The sequence below is a fragment of the Chlorocebus sabaeus genome, chromosome 6 (assembly GCF_047675955.1).
Source record: "Chlorocebus sabaeus isolate Y175 chromosome 6, mChlSab1.0.hap1, whole genome shotgun sequence".
NCBI classification, from domain to species: Eukaryota; Metazoa; Chordata; class Mammalia; order Primates; family Cercopithecidae; genus Chlorocebus; species Chlorocebus sabaeus.
The window spans coordinates 58,860,657-58,880,248 of NC_132909.1; the positions used below are offsets into that span (position 1 = coordinate 58,860,657).

The window sequence follows — 19,592 nt, forward strand, 5'->3', positions numbered from 1 at the left end:
CGCCTCCACCCTCTCTTCCCTCCTGCCAGCACAGACCATGCCCTGCTCCCCAGGCAGGGGACAGGTGGAGGGATGGGGGAGGGAGTTTGTAGAAGTAACTCCTCCTCCTCCCCAGCCGGTTTTCCAGGCTTGGCACAGCAGGTGTGTGATTCCCTCTGCCCAGGCACCCCCCATTTTCTTATAAGCTCCAGCGTCTCCAGGGAAGCCAGCATTCCTGATCTCCAGGAGTGAGAAGCAGGGTGGAGGGGAGAGAAACAGAGCAGAGGGCAGGGACTCTGCAGTTCCCAGGGAGGCAGGACAGCACTCAGGACCGGACTCAAATCGCACGTCTGCCCACCCGTGCTAGCTATGGCGGGGCCTCTCCCAGCCTCAGTCTCTCCATCTGTGAAATGGCACCGCTGCCCTGTCTTCCAGGGATGTGGTTTGAGAGAAGGGGACAGATTCAATGCATGACAAGCAGAAGGAGGCTTGGGGAGGTGGCAGCCAAATAATGACTTTCTCCTTTGCGTAGTTTTTTGTTTGTTGGTTTGTTTGTTTTGAGAAGGAGTTTTTTGCTCTTGTCGCCCAGGCTGGAGTGCAATGGCGTAGTCTCAGCTCACTGTAACCTCCACCTCCTGGGTTCAAGCGATTCTTCTGACTCAGCCTCCTGAATAGCTGGGATTATAGGCACCCACCACCACAGCCAGCTAATGTTTGTACTGTTAGTAGAGACAGGATTTCACCATGTTGGCCAGGCTGTCTTGAACTCCTGACCTCAGGTGATCCTCCTGCCTCGGCCTCACAAAGCTCTCCTCATCCATGCTGGCTGCGAGCGGGCACTTGACGTGGACCTATTCATTTCATCCTCAGAGTGACCTTAGGAAGTGGCATGGTTACTATTCCTACTTTAGCAGTGAGATTAAAAGGGGCCCAGAGAGGTTCAGTAACTTGCCTGAGGTCACACAGCACAGTGGTGAACTTTGGCAGCCTGCCATGCTCTCTGGCTCTTTTTTGGTTGGTTGGTTGGTTTTTGATACGGGGTTTCACTGTTGCCCAGGCTGGAGTGGCTCAATCACAGCTCACTGCAGCCTTGAACTCCCAGGCTCAAGGGATCCTCCTGCTTCAGCCTCCCGAGAAGCTGGGACCGCAGGCATGCACCACCACACCCGGCATTTTTTTTTTTTAATTTTTTGTAGAGATGGGGTTTTTGCTATGTTGACCAAGCTGGTCTCAAATTTCTGGGCCCAAGCGATCCTCCCTCCTCAGGCTCTCAAAGTGTTAGAATTACAGGCGTGAGCCACCGCACCCAGCTTCATTCTTGCTCTTAACCACCAGGCCATAGTGGCTTTCTGATTATTTACTGTTTTTCTTCTGAGCTTAGTTTTCAAAATTGCATCTTTTTCTTTTTTTTTTTTTTTAACTTGCTTTGATGTTATACTTTGTGTCATTAAATGGCCCCAGGGCCAGGCACAGTGGCTTCTGCCTATAATCCCAGCACTTTGTGAGACCAAGACAACAGGATGGCTTGAGCCCAGGAGTTCGAGACCAACCTGAGCAACATAGTGAGACCCCCATCTCTACAAAAAATAGAAAAGTTAGCCGGGCGTGGTGGCGGGCACCTGTGGTCCCAGCTCCTCGGGAGACTGAGGCAGGAAAATGGCGTGAACCCGGGAGGTGGAGCTTGCAGTGAGCCGAGATCATGCCACTGCACCCCAGCCTAGGCAACAAAGTGAGACTCCTTCTTAAAAAAAAAAAAAAAAGAGTGAGATTCTGTCTCAAAAAAAAGAGAGAGACAGTCCCAGGGAACCAGGGCCCCAGATGGGGAGGGGGGTGAGGGAGTCCAGGTGGTCCAGGCTTGTCCCAGCTTGTGCGGGTTCGTCTCCACGGAAACCAGAAGCTTTGCCTAAACCCTCCAGAGCTCCACAGCGCCCGAGGGATTAAGCCTAACCTCACAGCCCACCTCATCTTAGTTCACCTCCAACCTTTACCCCGTCTGTCCCCTGAATCTGGGACATGTTTCATGGGATTCCTGCCTGGCTGGCCCCAGCCACTGAAGTCTAGGCTCAAATGCCACCTCCTCAGGAAGTCCTCCCTGACCACCTAACTAACCAGTCTTCTCTGATCCTCAATCACTCCTGCCTGTTTTATTATTATTATTATTATTATTATTATTATTATTTTGAGACAGAGTGTCACTCTGTCGCCCAGACTGGAGTGCAATGGTGCAATCTCGGCTCACTGCAACCTCCACCTCCCGGTTTCCAGCGATTCTCGTGCCTCAGCCTCCCAAGTAGCTAGAATTACAGGCACCTACCACCACGCCCGGCTAATTTTTCTATTTTTAGTAGAGACGGGGTTTCCCCATGTTGGTCAGACTGGTCTCAAACTCCTGACCTCAGGTGATCCGCCCGCCTCAGCCTCCCAAAGTGCTGGGATGACAGGCATGAGCCCCCGCGTCCGGCCTGTTTTATGATTTTTTATTCAAGGCATCTAAAACTCATCTTTATTCCCTTTAACCATCAGTTGGTACGGTTCTGGTCTTTTCTCTTCGTCTGTGAAAGGAGGCATGTCTGTCTCTCTGGCTACTTAAGGCCCAGGTGATCGGCCATCAGCCTCCTTTCCAGGCCTTGGGTGCTGGTGCTGGACTCCCTGGCAAACTCCTATTCATCCTTCACAGCCCCAGTCTCTTCCTCCGTACGCATATCATACATCCTTCCGTCTGGCCCAACTGTGATGATTGGGGTGTGGGATGTCAGAGTGCATTTCTCCACCCTACACCTTCCCGCTCAGTCTGAGGGCTCCCGATGGGCAGGGATGGGCCCCTGGGACCCCATAAAACCAGGTCCCCCAGGGAAGAGTTTGAGGAACGAGTGAATGGTTGAATAAAACACACTGTGGCAGGTGCTCAACAGGTGCGTCCTGAGTTCCCGGCCCTGCCCCTGTCCAGGTGAGCTCCGAGAGGGTGGGGCTTGGGTCTTTGTCCCTGCCCCCCGCCCAGGGCTGGACACAAACGCCGAACAAGAGGCCCGCCCAGAGGGGACGGCGGTACCAAGTCACACGCCCCCGGGGCACAGGGCTCCCAGGCCACCGTCCCTTCTCCCCCTCCCCACCCCACTTCCAGGAACAATGGCAGAGGGGGAGGTTTCAGCCAACAAATACACCGACTGGGGAGGGGATTCTGAGAGCTGTACCTGGAGGCCAGGAGGAAGTCAGTGGAAACCAGAAGTGCCGGGTCCTGAAGCTTGGGGCCAAGTGGCCTGGGTCTGGCCACATACCACTGCAACCCCAGTCTGCCCTGGCTGGTGGGTGTGAAGGAGCCAGTCCAGGCTCCATGCCTGGAGGGTGAAATCCCTCCGGAGACAAGGATCGCCCCTCCACCCCGCCCACACCACGGCACACCCCAGCCGGCTTGCTCACCCCACCCCTGCCTCTGCCTGGTAATGCCTGTTAAGGGCTCTGTACACAGTGGGCACCCAATAAATGCTGGTGCTCCCTCCTGCAGCCTTGTAGGAGGTGAATGTTCACCAAAGCCACCCCAGCCCACAAATGAAGTCACTGCCGACCGTGCCACCATGGGCGCCCAAGCTCAGCCGGCTGCACACCGCCAGCAAAGGGGGATGAACATCTCTCCAGCCCACCTACGAGGCGCCAAGCTCTTCAAACACATTTTCCCTCTGTTTAAAATGCTGATCACCCATTTATCAGATGAGGTAAAGAGAGGATTCACTCACTGGCCCCACGTTACACACAGCATAATGGACAGAAAATTCGGGATTTGAACCCAGCTCTGTGGGATTAAAGGAGGCCGGTCCTGGGGCAGAGGAGGCTCCAGCAGAGATGGTCTTTGGAGGCAGGGATGGGGGGCGCGGAAGCATCTCGAAGTGCAACCTCCAGCTAGCCACTTCATCCCTCTGGGACTCAGTTTCCCTGCCTGTTATGTAGGTAGAAGGTGTTTTGCTGTCCTGGGTCCGACTCAAACCCTGCTTCCCCCGACCACCCCAGCCCGAACCTCTCCCCCCGCCGCCCTCGGAGGGTTACTCGCCTGGAATCTCACCGCCATGGTCCACCTGGGGGCTCTCCAGCCCCCCTACCCGAGGCGGGACCTGGAAACAGTCAATCGGCCCCCACCCCGGGCTGGGGAAGGAGGCTGGGGAGGGTCACAGCCGCTGAGGGCCTGGCGGCTCTTGTCCTCCTCCCTCCAGCTCCACAGCTCCCGGCTCCACCTGCCCCCTCTTCCTCCTCCAGGTCCCAGGCCAGCCCCGCCCCTGCCCAGACACGCCCCCTGGACGCCGCGGAGATTTCTCTCCCCGCTCCCATCATAGGAGCCAGGTCCTGAGGCGGAAACTCCAGGCCGGGTTATCCACGCAGCCGAGCTGGGGCCGGCGGCCGCGACCAGATCGCGGCCCGACAAGGCTGCCAGCAAGACCCGGCAGGAATAACCCCCGCTCCTGGAACGGAGCCTACTATTTGGACGGTGTTTCCGTCCGCGAAATGGGCACATTTTGAGGTGCATCTGGGAGGCCTCTCGGATTAGAAGCTTGTCGAGGGCCGGAGACCTCCTCAGCATTGGGCTGGTCCCTGGGTCATCTTATCTCCGGAAGGTTTGCCCCATTCCCCAGAGGGGAACCTGAGGCCCCAGAGGCCAGGGGCGTGGACGCTCTGAAGATGCAACAGCGGCTGCGTGCCTCTTTCCTGCGGTCCTGGCCTCCGGGCTCTGTCTTCACACCCAGGAAAGAAAGGGGCAGGGCGGGACCGGGCACGGTGTCTCCTGCCTGTAATCCCGGAATTTTTTGGGAGGCCGAGGTGAGCGGATCACGAGGTCAGGAGTTCGAGACCAGCCTGACCAACATGTTGAAACCCCCGTCTCTACTAAAAATACAAAAATTAGCTGGTCGTAGTGGCGCATGCCTCAGCTACTCGGGAGACTGAGGAAAGAGAATAGCTTGAACCCGGGAGGCGCAGGTTACTGTGAGCTGAGATCACACCACTGCACTCCAGTCTGGGTGACACAGCAGAGCAAGACCCTGTCTCAAAAAAAAAAAAAGAAAAGAAAAGAAAAAGAAAAAGAAAAAGAAAGAAACAAAGAAAGAAAGGGGCAGGGGAGCAGGGCACGAGGAAATTCTTCAGGCTCTGGGAGGGAGTAAAGGTCCTTTCCTTCTCACCCAGCCCAGCCCAGCCTCCCCCCTCAGGCGCCTGGGATTCCGGGATTCTTAAGGTTAGACCTAGGAGGGACTGGACCAATGTAGGAAAACTTCAAGTCACCTGGGTGGGCGGGGCTGGTCATGGCTGCACCCACACATTCCTTACTATTAAAAAAAAAAACCTGAGCCCAGCTGTGCCTGGGCCCCGCCCCAAGGTTAAAGGGGTAAACCTACACATAAACACCCCTTCCCAGCCTTATCCAGTCAGGGCAGGGCAGGGAGAGGAACCCCAGGTTGTGGTTAGGGGTGAAGAGCATAGAGAAAACTCTAGCGGGTAAAAGAAAGGCTTCCTGGAGGAGGGGGCATCGCAGCTGGGGATTTGAAGGTTGGTTAAGAGTTTGCTAAGTAGGCAGGGCGCAGTGGCTCACGCCTGTCATCCCAGCACTTTGGGAGGCCAAGATGGGCAGATTACGAGGTCAGGAGATCGAGACCATCCTGGCAAAAACTGTGAAACCCCGTCTCTACTAAAAATGCAAAAAAAAAAATTAGCCAGGCATGGTGGCGGGCACCTGTAGTCCCAGCTACTTGGGAGGCTGAGGCAGAAGAATGGCATGAACCCGGGAGGGAGAGCTTGCAGTGAGCCGAGATCGCACCACTGCACTCCAGCCTGGGTGACAGAGCAAGACTCAGTCTCAAAAAAAAAAAAAAAAAAAGTTTGCTAAGTAAACAAGGCCAACAATATCAACATCTCAGAGGGCCCACTAAGATGACATCTCACCTCCTTCACTGCAATTCTACCCGAAACACTAGCCCAGAGACCCGAGTCAGCTATAGTCAGCCCCTTGAGGGTCTCCCTCAAAGGTCTCCAAGGGCCCCAGTAAAGCATTACCAAAGCCTCTTGTGGGGACCCACTTGGAGCTTCAGAGCTGGGAGGGTTCTAAAACCAGCTCTCACCTATTTGCTGTGTGACCTCAGGCAAGTTACTGCCCCTCTCTGTTCCTCAGTTTCCACATCTGTAATTGGGGAAAATAATAGGCCCTACATCACAGAGTTGTCAGGAGGATTAAAAGGAGCCTAGAGGCCAGGCACAATGGCTCACTCCTGTAATTCCAGCATTTTGAAGAGTCAGGTGGGAGGATCACTTGATGCCAGGAGTTGGAGACCAGCCTGGGCAATATAGCAAGACCCAATCTCTGTAAAAAACGAAAAGGAGGCTGGGCGCTGTGGCTCATGCCTGTAATCCCAGCACTTTGGGAGGCCAAGACGGGCGGATCACAAGGTCAGGAGACCAAGACCATCCTGGCTAATACGATGAAACCCCGTCTCTACTAAAAAAATACAAAAATTAGCCGCCCATGGTAGCCGGGCGACTGTAGTCCCAGCTGCTCGGGAGGCTGAGGCAGGAGAATGACGTGGACCCGGGAGGCGGAGCTTGCAGTGAGTGGAGATCGCGCCACTGCACTCCAGCCTGGGCGACAGAGTGAGACTCCGTCTCAAAAAAATAAAATAAAATAAAATAAATAAACAAAAAGGAGTGTGTAGTTCTCTTCACTTTTGCAGCCATCACTGAAGCAGGAGCGACCAAAATGAAGTTCAATCCCTTTGTGACTTCCCAGCGAAGCAAGAATCACAAAAGGCATTTCAATGCACCTTCCCACCTTCACAGGAAGATTCTATGTCTTCCCCTCTTTCCAAAGAGCTGAGACACAAGTACCACCTGCGATCCCTGCCCACTGGAAAGGATAATGAAGTTCAGGTTGTGCGAGGACACTATAAAGGTCAGTAAATTGGCACAGTAGTCCAGGTTTACAGGAAGAAATATGCTATCTACATCGAACGGGTGCAGCAGGAAAAGGCTAACGGCACAACTGTCCACGTAGGCATTGACCTAGGTGGTTATCACTAGGCTAAAACTGGACAAAGGCGACAAGAAGATCCTTGAACGGAAAGCCAAATCTCACCAGGTAGGAAAGGAAAAGGGCAAATACAAGGAAGAAACAATGGAGAAGATGCAGGAATAAAGTAATCTTATAGACAAGCTTTGATTAAAACTTGAGCCTGTAAAGGCCAGGAGTGGTGGCTCACGCCCATAATCCCAGCACTTTGAGAGGCCAAAGTGGGCAGATCACGAGGTCAGGAGATCGAGACCATCCTGGCTAACAATGTGAAACCCCATCTCTATGAAAAATACAAAAAATTAACCGGGAGTGGTGACGGGAGCCTGTAGTCCCAGCTACTCGGGAGGCTGAGGCAGGAGAATGGCGTGAACCTGTGAGGCGGGGCTTGCAGTGAGCCGAGATGGCACCACTGCACTCTAGCCTGGTGACAGAGCGAGATTCTGTCTCAAAAAAAAAAAAAAAAAAAAAATTGAAATGAAAATAAATAAATACTGTAATCCCAGCACTTTGGGAGGCCGAGGCGGGCAGATCACGAGGTTAGGAGATCGAGACCATCTTGGTTAACATGGTGAAACCTCGTCTCTACTAAAAATACAAAAAATTAACTGGGGGTGGTGGCAGGCACCTGTAGTCTCAGCTACTCGGGAGGCTGAGGCAGGAGAATGGCATGAACCCGGGAGGTGGAGCTTGCAGTGAGCCGAAATCGAGATCACGCCATTGAACTCCAGCCTGGGTGACAGAGCGAGACTCCGTCTCAAAAAAATAAATAAATGAATAAATAAAAGGGGCCTAGAATAGGACATAAATGTAATATCTGCCCCATCCCAGCGATGTGTCCTTCTGCAAACCACTCTGTGCCTCATTTTCCCCATCTGTAAATGAAATAATAGCACCTGACTCCAAGCATTACGTGAGTAAATGCACACAGTATTCTTAGAAAGTTTCCACTAAGTGTTGGCTATTATTTTTATCAGGGAATCCCACACATATACTTCATTTTATTTTATTTTTGAGACAGTGTCTTGCTCTGTTGTCCAGGCTGGAGTGCAGTGGCGCGATCTCGGCTCACTGCAACCTCTGCCTCCCAGGGTCAAGTGATTCTCCTGCCTCAGCCTCCCGAGTAGCTGGGATTACAGGCACCTGCCACCATGGCCAGCTAATGTTTGTATTTTCAGTAGAGACGGGGTTTCCCCATGTTGGCCAGGCTGGTCTGGATCTTCGCCCACCTGGGCCTCCCAAAGTGTTAGGATTACGGGCATGAGCCACCGCTCCCAGCCACACACACATATTTTATAGATGAAGGTTCAGAAGGGGTCCTAGTCTCAGTGAAGGTTGCACAGCATGGGTTCCTGGAGCACCAGACTGTTTCCAAGACCCCATGCTGAGCCAATGTAGAAACACCATTAACCAAAACTAAGGCTTGCTGAACACCTACTGTGTACCTACAGGCAGCTCAGCCCTTCCCTGTGTGACATCCGGCCACCAGCAGGTGGCGCAAAAAAAGGATTTTAGATGAATAAGGTCCAGCAATTTTTTTTTTAATTTTTTTGAGAGGGAGTCTTGCTCTGTCGCCCAGGCTGGAGTGCACTGGTGTAATCTCGGCTCACTGCAAGCTCCACCTCCTTGGTTCAAATGATTCTCCCGCCTCAGCCTCCCAAGTAGCTGGGATTACAGGCACCCGCCACCACATCCAGCTAATTTTTTGTATTTTTAGTAGAGACAGACAGGGTTTCACCATGTCAGCCAGGATGGTCTCGATCTTCTGACCTCGTGATCTGCCTGCCTCAGCCTCCCGAAGTGCTGGGATTACAGGTGTGAGCCACTGCGCCCGGCCTCGGCCTGGTTTTGAACACCCAAATGTCTCAAGACATTACCAAGGGTCCCCCTCCGGTAAGAGGCACCAGGTTGGAGTTCGAGATGCAGGGACAAACAGAGCTGCAGCCAAATCCCGCAGGTCAGCTCACCATCTGGCCTCAGTTTTCTCAGCTGCAAAGTGGGCACACGAATGTCAGGTGTAACTGTGGCTGAATCCAGGCATATGCCAGTAAACATGGCCCAGGAGCCCCATTCATTGCTAGGAGTTTAACCCGCTTATTTATTTATTTATTTTTGAGACAGCGTCTAGCTCTGTCACCCAGGCTGGAGTGCAAGGGCAAGATCATGGCTCACTGCAACCTCAACTTCCTGTGCTCAAGTGATCCTCCCACTTCAGCCTCCTGAGTAGGTGGGCCTAGAGGTGCCCGCCACCACACCCAGCTCATATATATATACACACACGTGTGTGTATATATATATACGTGTGTGTGTGTATATATACATATATATATATATATATTTTTTTTTTTTTTTTTTTCTTTTTTTGAGACAGAGTCTCACCCTGTGGCCCAGGTTGGAGACAGTGCTATGATCTCGGCTCACTGCAACCTCTGCCTCCCAGGTTCAAGCAATTCTCCTGACCCGGCCTTCAGAGTACCTGGGAGTACTGGCGGGTGCCACCACGCCCAGGTAACTTTTATATTTTTAGTAGAGACAGAGTTTCACCATGTTGGCCAGGCTGGTCTCAAACTCCTGACCTCAAGTGATTCGGCCACCTTGGCCATCCAAAGTGCTGGGATTACAGGCTTGAGCCACTGTGCCCAGCCGTAGCTAATATATATATGTTGAAACATAGTCTTGCTCCGTCACCCAGGCTGGAGTGCAGTGGCGCAATCTCAGCTCACTGCAACCTCCGCCTCCTGGGGTCAAGTGATTCTCCTGCCTCAGCCTCCTGAGTAGCTGGGATTACAGGTGCCCGCCACCACGCCTGGCTAATTTTTTGTATTTTTGTAGAGATGGGTTTTGCCATGTGGGCCAGGCTGGCCTCGAACTCGTGACTCAAGTGACCCTCCTGCCTTGGCCTCCCAATGTGCTGGGATTATAGGTGTGAGCCACTGCACCCTGCCTCAGATATTTTAAAAATTTGTTGTGGATGTGGAGATGGGGTCTCACTATGTTGCCCAGGAATGATCGTGCAGGGGTGTGACCATGACTCACTGCAGCCTCCACCTCCTGGGCTCAAGCAATCCTCCCACCTTAGCTTCCCAAGTAGCTGGGAGTACAGGCAATTGCCACCAAGCCTGGCTAATTAAAAAAAAAAAAAAGGGCTGGGCGCGGTGGCTCACGCCTATAATCCCAGCACTTAGGGAGGTCGAGGTGGGCGGATCACAAGGTCAGGAGTTTGAGACCATCCTGGTAAACCCAGTGAAACTCCGTCTCTAATAAAAGTACAAAAATTAGCCGGGCGTGGTGGCGGGCACCTGTAGTCCCAGCTACTCGGGACCCTGAGGCAGGAGAATGGCGTGAACCCGGGAGGCAGAGCTTGCCGTGAGGCGAGATTGCTCCTGGGCAACAGGGCGAGACTCCATCTCAAAAAAAAAAAAAAAAATGTGTGTGTGTGTGTGCGTGTGTGTGTGTGTGTTTAGAGATTGAAGTCTCACTGTGTTACTCAGGCTGGTCTCTCCTGGCCTCAAGAGATCCTCCCACCTTGGCCTCCCAAAGTGCTAGGACTACAAGCGTGAGCCACCATTCCTGGCCAAGACTCTTATTTTGAAGATGCTGAGGTCAGAAAGCCTGTAGAACACAAATGTAGGATTTTCTTTTCTTTCGTTTTGTTTTTTTTTCCTTCTTTTTTTATGGGGACAGGGTCTCGCTCTGTGGACCGGGCTGGAGTGCAGTGGTGCGACCTTGGCTGACTGCAACCTCTGCCTCCCAGGTTTAAGTAATTCTCCTGCCTCAGCCTCCCTAGTAGCTGGGACTACAGGAGTGCGCCACCACGCCCGGCTAATTTTTGTATTTTCAGTAGAGACGGGGTTTCACAATGTTGGTCAGGCTGGTCTCGAACTCCTGACCTCAGGTGATCTGCCCAAATGCAGGATTTTCTACCAGCTCCAGTCCCCTGCAGAACCCCTGTCCGATTTTGCCAGACCTAACCAGAGACTCCTCTGAGCAATGGCAGCAACGAATCTTGACGTGTGCCGGCCGGTAGGGAATGACGTGTTTTTCCCATGACTCGTTAAAACAAATACATGGCTATTTAAAAATCACTGGACTGCCCGGGCGCGGTGGCTCACGCCTGTAATCCCAGCACTTTGGGAGGCCAAGGCAGGCGGATCACGAGGTCAGGGGATCGAGACCATCCTGGATAACACAGTGAAATCCCGTCTCTACTAAAAATACAAAAAATTAGCTGGGTGTGGTGGCGGGCGCCTGTAGTCCCAGCTACTCGGGAGGCTGAGGCAGGAGAATGGCGTGAACCCGGGAGGCGGAGCTTGCAGTGAGGTGAGATCACACCACTGCACTCCAGCCTGGGCGACAAAGTGAGACAAGACTCCGTCTCAAAACAAAAAAACAAAAAAATAAAACAAAAAAAACAGGCAGAGCGTGGTGACTCACACCTGTAATTCCTCACTTTGAGAGGCCAAGATGGGTGGATCACTTGAGGTCAATAGTTCGAGACCAGCCTGGCCAACAGGGCAAAACCCCGTCTCTACTAAAAATACAGAAATTAGCTGGGCGTGGTGACAGGCACCTGTAATCCCAGCTACTCGGGAGGCTGAGGCAGGAGAATCGCTTGAACCTGGGAGGCAGAGGTTGCAGTGAGCCAAGATTGCACCACTGCACTCCGGCCTGGGCAACAGAGTGAGACCCCGTCTCAAAAAAAAAAAAAAATGTACAATCTAGGTTCTGACAGCATCCAGCAGTCCCACCTACTCAGGAGGCTGAAACGGGAGGATGGCTTGGGCCCAGGAAGTCGAGGCTGCAGTGAGCTGTGATTGCACCACTGCCCTCCAGGGAGGGAGGGAGCGGTACAGGGAGACTTTACCCAGGCCGAGGGCTCAGGGAGGGCTTCCCTCAGGAGCTGGTGCTGGAGAGGAGGACTGAGCTTTAAGACAAGTGACCAGCCAGGTGCAGTGGCTCATGCCTGTAATCTCAGCACTTGGGGAGCCTGAGGCAGGAGGATCACTTGAACCCAGGGGTTCAAGACCAGCCTGGGCAATGTAGCAAGATTCCATCTCTAAAAAAAAATAATAATAATAACAAAATTAGCTAGACGTCAGCCACCCGGGAGGCTGAGGCAGGAGAATCGCTTGAACCCAGGAGGCAGAGGTTGCAGTGAGCCGAGATTGCGCCACTGCACTCCAGCCTGGGTGATAGAGCAAGATCTGCCCCCCCCCCCAAAAAAAAATAGCTGGGCATACAGGTGGCCTATGCCTGTAGTCTTAGCTACTCAGGAGGCTGAGGTGGGAGGATCGCTTGAGCCCAGAAGGTTGAGGCTGCTGTGAGCTGTGATTGTGCTACTGTACTCCAGGCAAAAAAGAAAAAAGAGTGGGGGAGTGACCGAGGTGAGGGGAATCCAGGCAGGGATCTGCAGGAGGCGAGCAAGGAGCTATGGCAGAGGTCGGGGGATGGTGTTCCAGGGCACAGCCCGTGAAAAGGTCCTGGGGCAGGACCATGCCTGGCACATTGGAGGAACAGGGAGAGTGAGGAGGCCTGTGTGGCTGGGACAGAGTGAGGAGGAGAGAGGAAGAAAGGAAGGGCAGGGAGATGAGATGACGGGGCGGGGTCTTGTGGGCTACAGGGAGAACTTGGGCTTTGACCCCAAGGCAGGTGGGAGCCATGGAGGGCTGTGGGCAGGGGAGAGAGGGGCCTTGACTCAGGTCCTCACAGGCGCTCTCTGGTGGCTGCTACAGGAAGGACAGATAGTTGGGGACAAGGGTGGGAGCCAGGGACCAGGGCGGTGGGAACTGAACTGGCCCAGGTGGGCGATACTGGAACGGGATCAGGTGGGGACGGAGGAGGGTGAAACGTGGGCAGATTCTGAAAACATCTGCAAGCAGAGCCTCTCCCACTGGGGACAGACAGGATGTGGGAGGTGAAGAGAGACCACTCCCAGGTGTGGGTGCCTGTGCCTCTGGAAGGGGCAGGTGAAGCCTCTGTGATGGGACAAGGTGGAAGGGGTGGGAGGGAGATGGGGGCGGTAGTGGATATGGTCAGGCTGGACAGAGACGCTCCTGGGGAGGTCAGGGGGAAGTCAGTGCAGAGGGGGAAGCCCCAGACCCAGCGAAAAGCCAGCAAGGTGTTTATTCTTTTATTTATTTATTTATTTATTTTGAGACAGAGTCTCACTCGGTCGCCAGGCTGGAGTGCAATGGTGTGATCTTAGCTCACTGCAACCTCCGCCTCCTGGGTTCAAACGATTCTCCTGCCTCAGCCTCCTGAGTAGCTGGGATTGCAGGTGCCCGCCACCATGCCTGGCTAATTTTTATATTTTTAGTAGAGACAAGGTTTCACCATGTTGGCCAGAATAGTCTCGATCTACTGACCTCGTGATCCGCCCGCCTCGGCCTCCCAAAGTCCCTAAGTGTTGGGATTACAGGCATGAGCCACCGTGCTATGATGAGCCACCGCACCCAGCCTATTCTTTTTTTTTCTTATTCCTGTTGAGTATTCTATTCTGTTCTGTTCTGTTCTGTTCCGTTCCGTTCCATTCCGTTCCATTCCATTCTTTTGTTTTGCTTTGTTTTTTGTTTTTTGTTTGTTTGTTTTTTGAGATGGAGTTTCGTGCTCGTTACCCAGGCTGGAGTGCAATGCTGTGATCTCCAGTCACTACAACCTCCGCCTCCCGAGTTCAAGCGATTCTCCACCCTCAGCCTCCCAAGTAGCTGGAATCACAGGCGCCCACCACCGTGCCCAGCTAATTTTTGTATTTTTAGTAGAGATGGGGTTTCACCATATTGGCCAGGCTGGTCTCGAACTCCTGACCTCAGGTGATCCGCCCGCCTCGGCCTCCTAAAGTGCTGGGATTACAGACCTGAGTCACCACACCCATCCTCCATTCTATTCTTTTATTTGAGACAGGGTTGCTGTCTGTTGCCCCTGACGGTCTTGAACCCCTGGGCTCAAGTGATCCTCCTGCCTCAGCCCTCACAAGTGCTGAGATTGCAGTGGCACGATTATGACTCCCTGCAGCCTCGACCTCCTGGGCTCAACCAATCCTCCCACCTTAGCCTCCCGAGTAGATAGGATTTGGGATTACAGGCGCATGCCACCACGGCCAGCTAATTTTCGTGTTTTTCATGGAGACTTTGGAGTTTCACTTTGTTGCCCAGGCTGGTCTCAAGAAAATATTCCTGCCTTGGCCTCCCAAAGTGCTGGGATTACAGTCATGAGCCATCGCGCACAGCCTATTTTTTAATTAACATTTTATTTATTTATTTTGAAATAATTTTAGGCCAATTTATTTCACGTCTCTCCGCAGGCCCTTCGCCGCCCCAGGGCCCCATCCAGGATCCCACCTGGCGTTTGGCTGTCACGTCTCCTTAGACACCGCTGGGTTGTGACCGATTCTGTCTTTCCTGTTCTGTGACCTGTTAGTCTGTGCTGGGCAGGTCTTTTGCAGAATATCTCTCATTGTGGGGACACTGGGGACCAGCTGCTTCCCTCACGACGAGACTGGGGTGATGGGTTTTGGGGGACCTTGGGAGGTTTTAAGGAAGCTGTGTGGAGAGGACGGGGCAGGAGCAGAGACAGAGAGCAAAGACGGAGGGCAGCCAGGTGCGAGGAGACGCGCCGGTCTGTGGGTTGCCAAGAGTCGAATGACCTTTGAGGAAGGACAGATTCTAGGTGTGGCCGGCTCAGCCCTAATGCACAGGAGGGCTGAAGAATGTCTCGGGGTTTGGCGTCCTTGGGAGGCTGGAGGACCTCATGGGGGGCACTTTGAAGTAGGAGGGGAGTGTGGAACCTACTAGAAGCTTGCAGTATGGAATGCAGCTCAGGGGGTTCAACGGGGGACTTGTTTTCTTTTTTTTGAGACGGTCTTGCTCTGCTACCTAGGCTGGAGTGCAGTGGTGCAATCATAGCTCACTGCGGCCTCCACTTTCCTGGGCTCAAGTGATCCTCCCACTCCAGCCTCCTGAGTAGCTGGGACCACAGGTCCACGCCACGCCGCCCAGCAGATTTTTGTATATTTTGTAGAGACAGGATCTCACTATGATGCCTGGGCCTGTCTTGAACTGCTGGGCTCATGTGATCCTCCCACCTCAGCCTCCCAAAATGTTGGGATTCCAGGCGGCAGCCACCAAGCCATGCCAAAGATGCCATTTACCCCAAAAGAGAGGACGGCTGAGCTCTAGAAGGAGGTTCCACAGCAGAGAGAGAAGAGCAGAGCCCCCGTGAATTCCAGCCCCTGCCTCAGTTTCCTCATCTGTAAAATGGGGATCCCGGTTTTGACCCTGAGCAGTATTTCGGGGAAGGCTCAAAGGCTTAAGCATCCACCACTAAGGATCCCCTGGGCTGCCTCTCCATGCTTCTAACTCCACTCGGGCCCCCTATAGGAAAATCAAAGGTGAATTACAGTGTCTCAGGGCTAGAGGGGGCTCCCTGCCCCCTGGAAACCGTCTACACTAAGGTGCTGTCATTCTGGGCACGGAATGACATTTTTGAGATGGAGTCTCACTTTGTCGCTGGGGCGGGAGTGCAGCGGTGCGATCTCGGCTCACTGCAACCTCTGCCTCCCGGGTTCAAGCGATTCTCCTGCCTCAGCCTCCCAAGTAGCTGGAATTATAGACGCCCTCCAACACACCCGGCTAATTTTTGTATTTTTAGTAGAGATGGGGTTTCACCATGTTGGCCAGGCTGGTCTCAAACTCCTGACCTCCAGGTGATCCACCCGCCTTGGCCTCCCAAAGTGCTGGGATTACAGGTGTGAGCCACCGCATCTGGCCTCATTTTGTACTTGTATGAGAGTTAAGATTTTATTATTTTGGGAAAAAATATCCTTTAATATCATAAAGCCAAATGTCTTCAGACCAGCATTTAAAGCTCTTTCTTCATTTTGGCTGAACGCGGTGGCTCATGACTATAATCCCAGCATTTTGGGAGGCTGAGGCAGGCGCATCACCTGAGATCAGGAGTTCGAGACCAGCCTGGCCAATATGGGGAAACCCTGTCTCTATTAAATATACAAAAATTAGCTGGCCTGGTGGTGGGTGCTTATAATCCCAGCTACTCGGGAGGCTGAGGCAGGAGAATCACTTGAACCCAGGAGGTGGAGGTTGCAGTGAGCAGAGATCATGCCACTGAGCTCCAGCCTGAGCAACAGAGCAAGACTCCATCTCAAGAAAAGTAAAATGAAATAAATTACAAAGCACCTCTCACGCATGTTATCACCTGTGCAGCCATTGGCTCAACTATTGTGTGTCTTGTTCCATGTCTGTCTTTCCCCACCAAAACATACGCCCCACGAGAGCAGGAAGCATGGTCTGCCTTGCTCACTGCTGAATCTCCAAGGCCTGGTGACCCCATACTCGCGCATACAGTAAGTGCTCCATAAATGCCCGTTCCCTCCCTTGGTGACCCCTCCCCCCAGCCTAGGCTTCCGCTAACCTCAACCCATTCCAAAGGGTGTCAGGCTCCACCCTGAGCAAACACAGCTCCCCTGGCATCCGGCCAGCCCTAAAGAGGAAGAACAAGCACCCATAATCCTGCCCTGGACTTTCCCCAGGACTCAGGGCCACGAGGAAGCACCAAGCCAGGGGGCAGGCCTTTCTCCAGATGCTGAGCCTGAGGCATCCGCTGGGGGCAGGGCCGGCCTCCAGAGCACCGGCCTCCCCCCCGTCCCCATCCTCTGCGTCTTGACTCTTGCCTGCCTGACATTTCTACTTGGCTGTGCAGCCCGGGGTAAGCGGCTGTCCTTCTCTGAGCCAGGGTTCATCCTCTACAAACCACGAAGCTGATGAGACCACAGGACTCCGATTGGGAACAGGACAGCTCATCTTGACCCCAGAATGACCGAGAATCTGTTACCTGCTCTATTATGTCCGGCACTCAACAGCCCTGTGACTTGGTGACTCAATATCCTGCCTTTTTTTTTTTTTTTTTTTTTTTTTTTGAGACAGAGTCTCACTCTTGCCCAGGCTGGAGTGTAGTGATACGATCTCGGCTCACTGCAACCTCCACCTCCCGGGTTCGAGATTCTCCTGCTTCAGCCTCCCAAGTAGCTGGGATCACAAGCACCCATGACCACACCTGGCTCATTTTTGTATTTTTAGTAGAGACAGGGTTCCACTATATTGGCCGGGCTGGTCTCAAACTCCTGACCTCGTGATCCATTCGCCTCGGCCTCCCAAAGTGCTGGGATGACAGGTGTGAGCCACTGCGCCCGGCCCTCAATGTCTGCATTTTACAGCAGGAAACAGAGGCCCGGAGAGAAGGGAGGAGTGGAAGGAAGCCAGATCTACCTGAGTCCACAGGTTTGCTCTCAAAACCCAGGCAAGGTGGGATCCGTGTCGCCCACCCCTACAGACTCCCCAATCTCAAGCAAGCCTGCTCCCTGGGAGCTCTGCGGCCACACAGCCACAAGGTGACCCCAATGCTGGGTTGCTCTGTCCCCCACCATGCGATCATCCACGCCTCCTCAGCCCCGGGGCACCCTCTTGGTGCTGGAGAAAGAGATTTGAGGTGCAAAAATCGGACACTTGGCTCACCAGGAAGCTCCCTTGGTTCTCCCGTTTGGGAGCAAATGACCCAGAAAAACACTTTTGCCGCCGACCCCTCCCCTCTCTGACTCTGAGAGCTCCTTCCTCCTTCCCGCCTGCCCAATCCCGCAGAGATTTCGCTCAGAGGCGTAAAGATTAGCAAAAGGCGGCCGGGTGCAGCGGCTCACGCCTGTAATCCCAGCACTTTGGGAGGCCGAGGCAGGTGGATCACCTGAGGTCAGGAGTTCAAGACCAGACTGGCCAACATGGTGAAACCCCGTCTCTATTAAAAATACAAAAATTAGCTGGGCGTGGTGGTGGGCGCCTGTAATCCCAGCTACTCAGGAGGCTGAGGCAGAGGTTGCAGTGAGCCGAGATCGCGCCACTGCACTCCAGCCTGGGCAAAAAGAGCGAAACTCCGTCTCAAAAAAAAAGATTAACAGAAGAAAGCCGACCCCAGCCCCTCCCTGCAAATCTCCCAGAGGTTCCAGCGGTGAGAACAAGGTGAGGGGTTGGGGGACGGAGATGCAGTTGTTTGAAAACTTGGGAGCCTTTTAAGAAGTTCCAGGAGGCTCAGGGATGGGTGAGGTCCCAGCCTTTCCCACCTGTCACCTCCTGGCCTCAGGCTGCAGGAGGTAAACCCAGGCTCTGTCCGGACTGCTATCCCCTCCCCTCCTCAGTTTGGGGGATCAGAGACCAACCTGTGCCCCTTCGCCACCTCCCTGCACCACCTAGATAACAATGACCCTTTTAAGTCTCTAGCTCAGTGTCCTGGGCAGGCCGCCAGGTGCAGTAACTGCCGGTCAGATAATCCCTACGAAACTATGTCAGATGCCCACGCAGGAGTGTCAGTTTCCTGCTTTCCGAGGAGCAGGGGAGACAGCTCGCGGCGGGGGAGGTTGGAGAGGAGTCCCAGGACCCTCAGCTGGGGAAGGCCAGCTCAGACAATGCATCCTGGGTGGAAAAGCAGAGTGGGGCGGGGGGCTTACCTGTCTAGGAGGCTGGGTGGCCTCTGGGCAGGCGGCAGGTGCCAGGGCCTGGGTGCCCGCCTGGCACGGGTGGTGGGGAGGGAACCCGAGGCTTGTAGCTCTGGCCTCCCCACCTGTTTGACCAACTTTTCCTCTCTTGTGGTGGCAACAAGGAGGCAGGTCCCCTGCCAGTGGAACCAACGACCACAGACACAGGGAGACGGACCAGGGTGAGGGGGCGGGCCAGCAGGCGGGCTGGGTGTGAGCCTCTGTCGCAAGGTGCCCTCACGTGGGAGCAGCTGGCCTTAACCCCTGCTTGCCCAGAGGTGAGCTTGCTCCTGCCTGCACCCTCACCGCCGAGGCCCTGGCATCAAGCGTCCACACATAGTAGGTGCTTAGGAAACCCTCATTGGCTACATTCAGGCATGAATGGACCGCACCCCCTGAGTCCCCCTCCCTCCTGCTTCTTGCATCTGGAGCTGCCCAGCCTCTGTGTGTGCTGAGCCTCCCGCCAGGCACGCTGGCCCATCAGGTCCTACTCCCTTACCCACCGCAGATCTGCGTGCAACGTCTGCCTCTCTACTACGAAGTGACTGGATTCCTACATAGAGAAGCTTCTCCCACTTCCCCACTGTATGGCTCTGGGCAAATCACAGGGGCTTCTCGCTGTCCTCATCTAAAAAACAAGGAAGGGTCAGGTGTGGTGGCTCGCACCTGTAATCCCAGCACTTTGGGAGGCTGAGGTGGGAGGATCACTTGAGCCCAGGAATTTGAGACCAGCCTGGGTAACACGGTGAAACCCATCTCTAGAAAAATTTTTATACATCTTTTGTTTGTTGTTTGTTTTGAGATGGAGTCTCCCTCTATCACCCAGGTTGGAGTGCAGTGGTGCAATCTCAGCTCACTGCAACCTCCACCTCCTGAGTTCAAGTGATTCTCCTGTCTCAGCCTCCCGAGTAGCTGGGATTACAGGCACCCACAACCACGCTCGGCTAAATTTTGTATTTTTATTTTTAGTAGAGAAGGAGTTTTCCCATGTTGGCCAGGCTGATCTCAAACTCCTGACCTCAAGTGATCCGCCCGCCTCGGCCT

The 19,592-nt window shown here is 53.8% G+C and overlaps 1 protein-coding gene and 1 pseudogene across 3 annotated transcripts in view; one reads left to right on the top strand and one right to left on the bottom strand.

The window, feature by feature from the left end:
• The window catches only part of TJP3 (tight junction protein 3), a 46,092-nt gene extending 27,367 nt beyond the window's left edge, over positions 1–18,725 (bottom strand). The window contains exon 1 of one of the 3 annotated variants that reach the window (XM_037994544.2): positions 18,522–18,725. Coding sequence is in view for 2 of the 3 variants with exons in the window: in XM_073017121.1 (XP_072873222.1) it covers positions 3,711–3,854 (144 nt within the window). In the remaining variant the exon portion in view is untranslated. Of the gene's footprint in view, positions 1–3,710; positions 3,922–4,021; positions 4,231–18,521 lie in introns of those variants that run through there. The other 2 variants (XM_037994543.2, XM_073017121.1) reach the window with 2 other exon arrangements.
• On the top strand, positions 6,688–7,308 carry LOC119622461 (large ribosomal subunit protein uL24 pseudogene; annotated as a pseudogene).
• Positions 18,726–19,592: the final 867 nt, after the last annotated feature.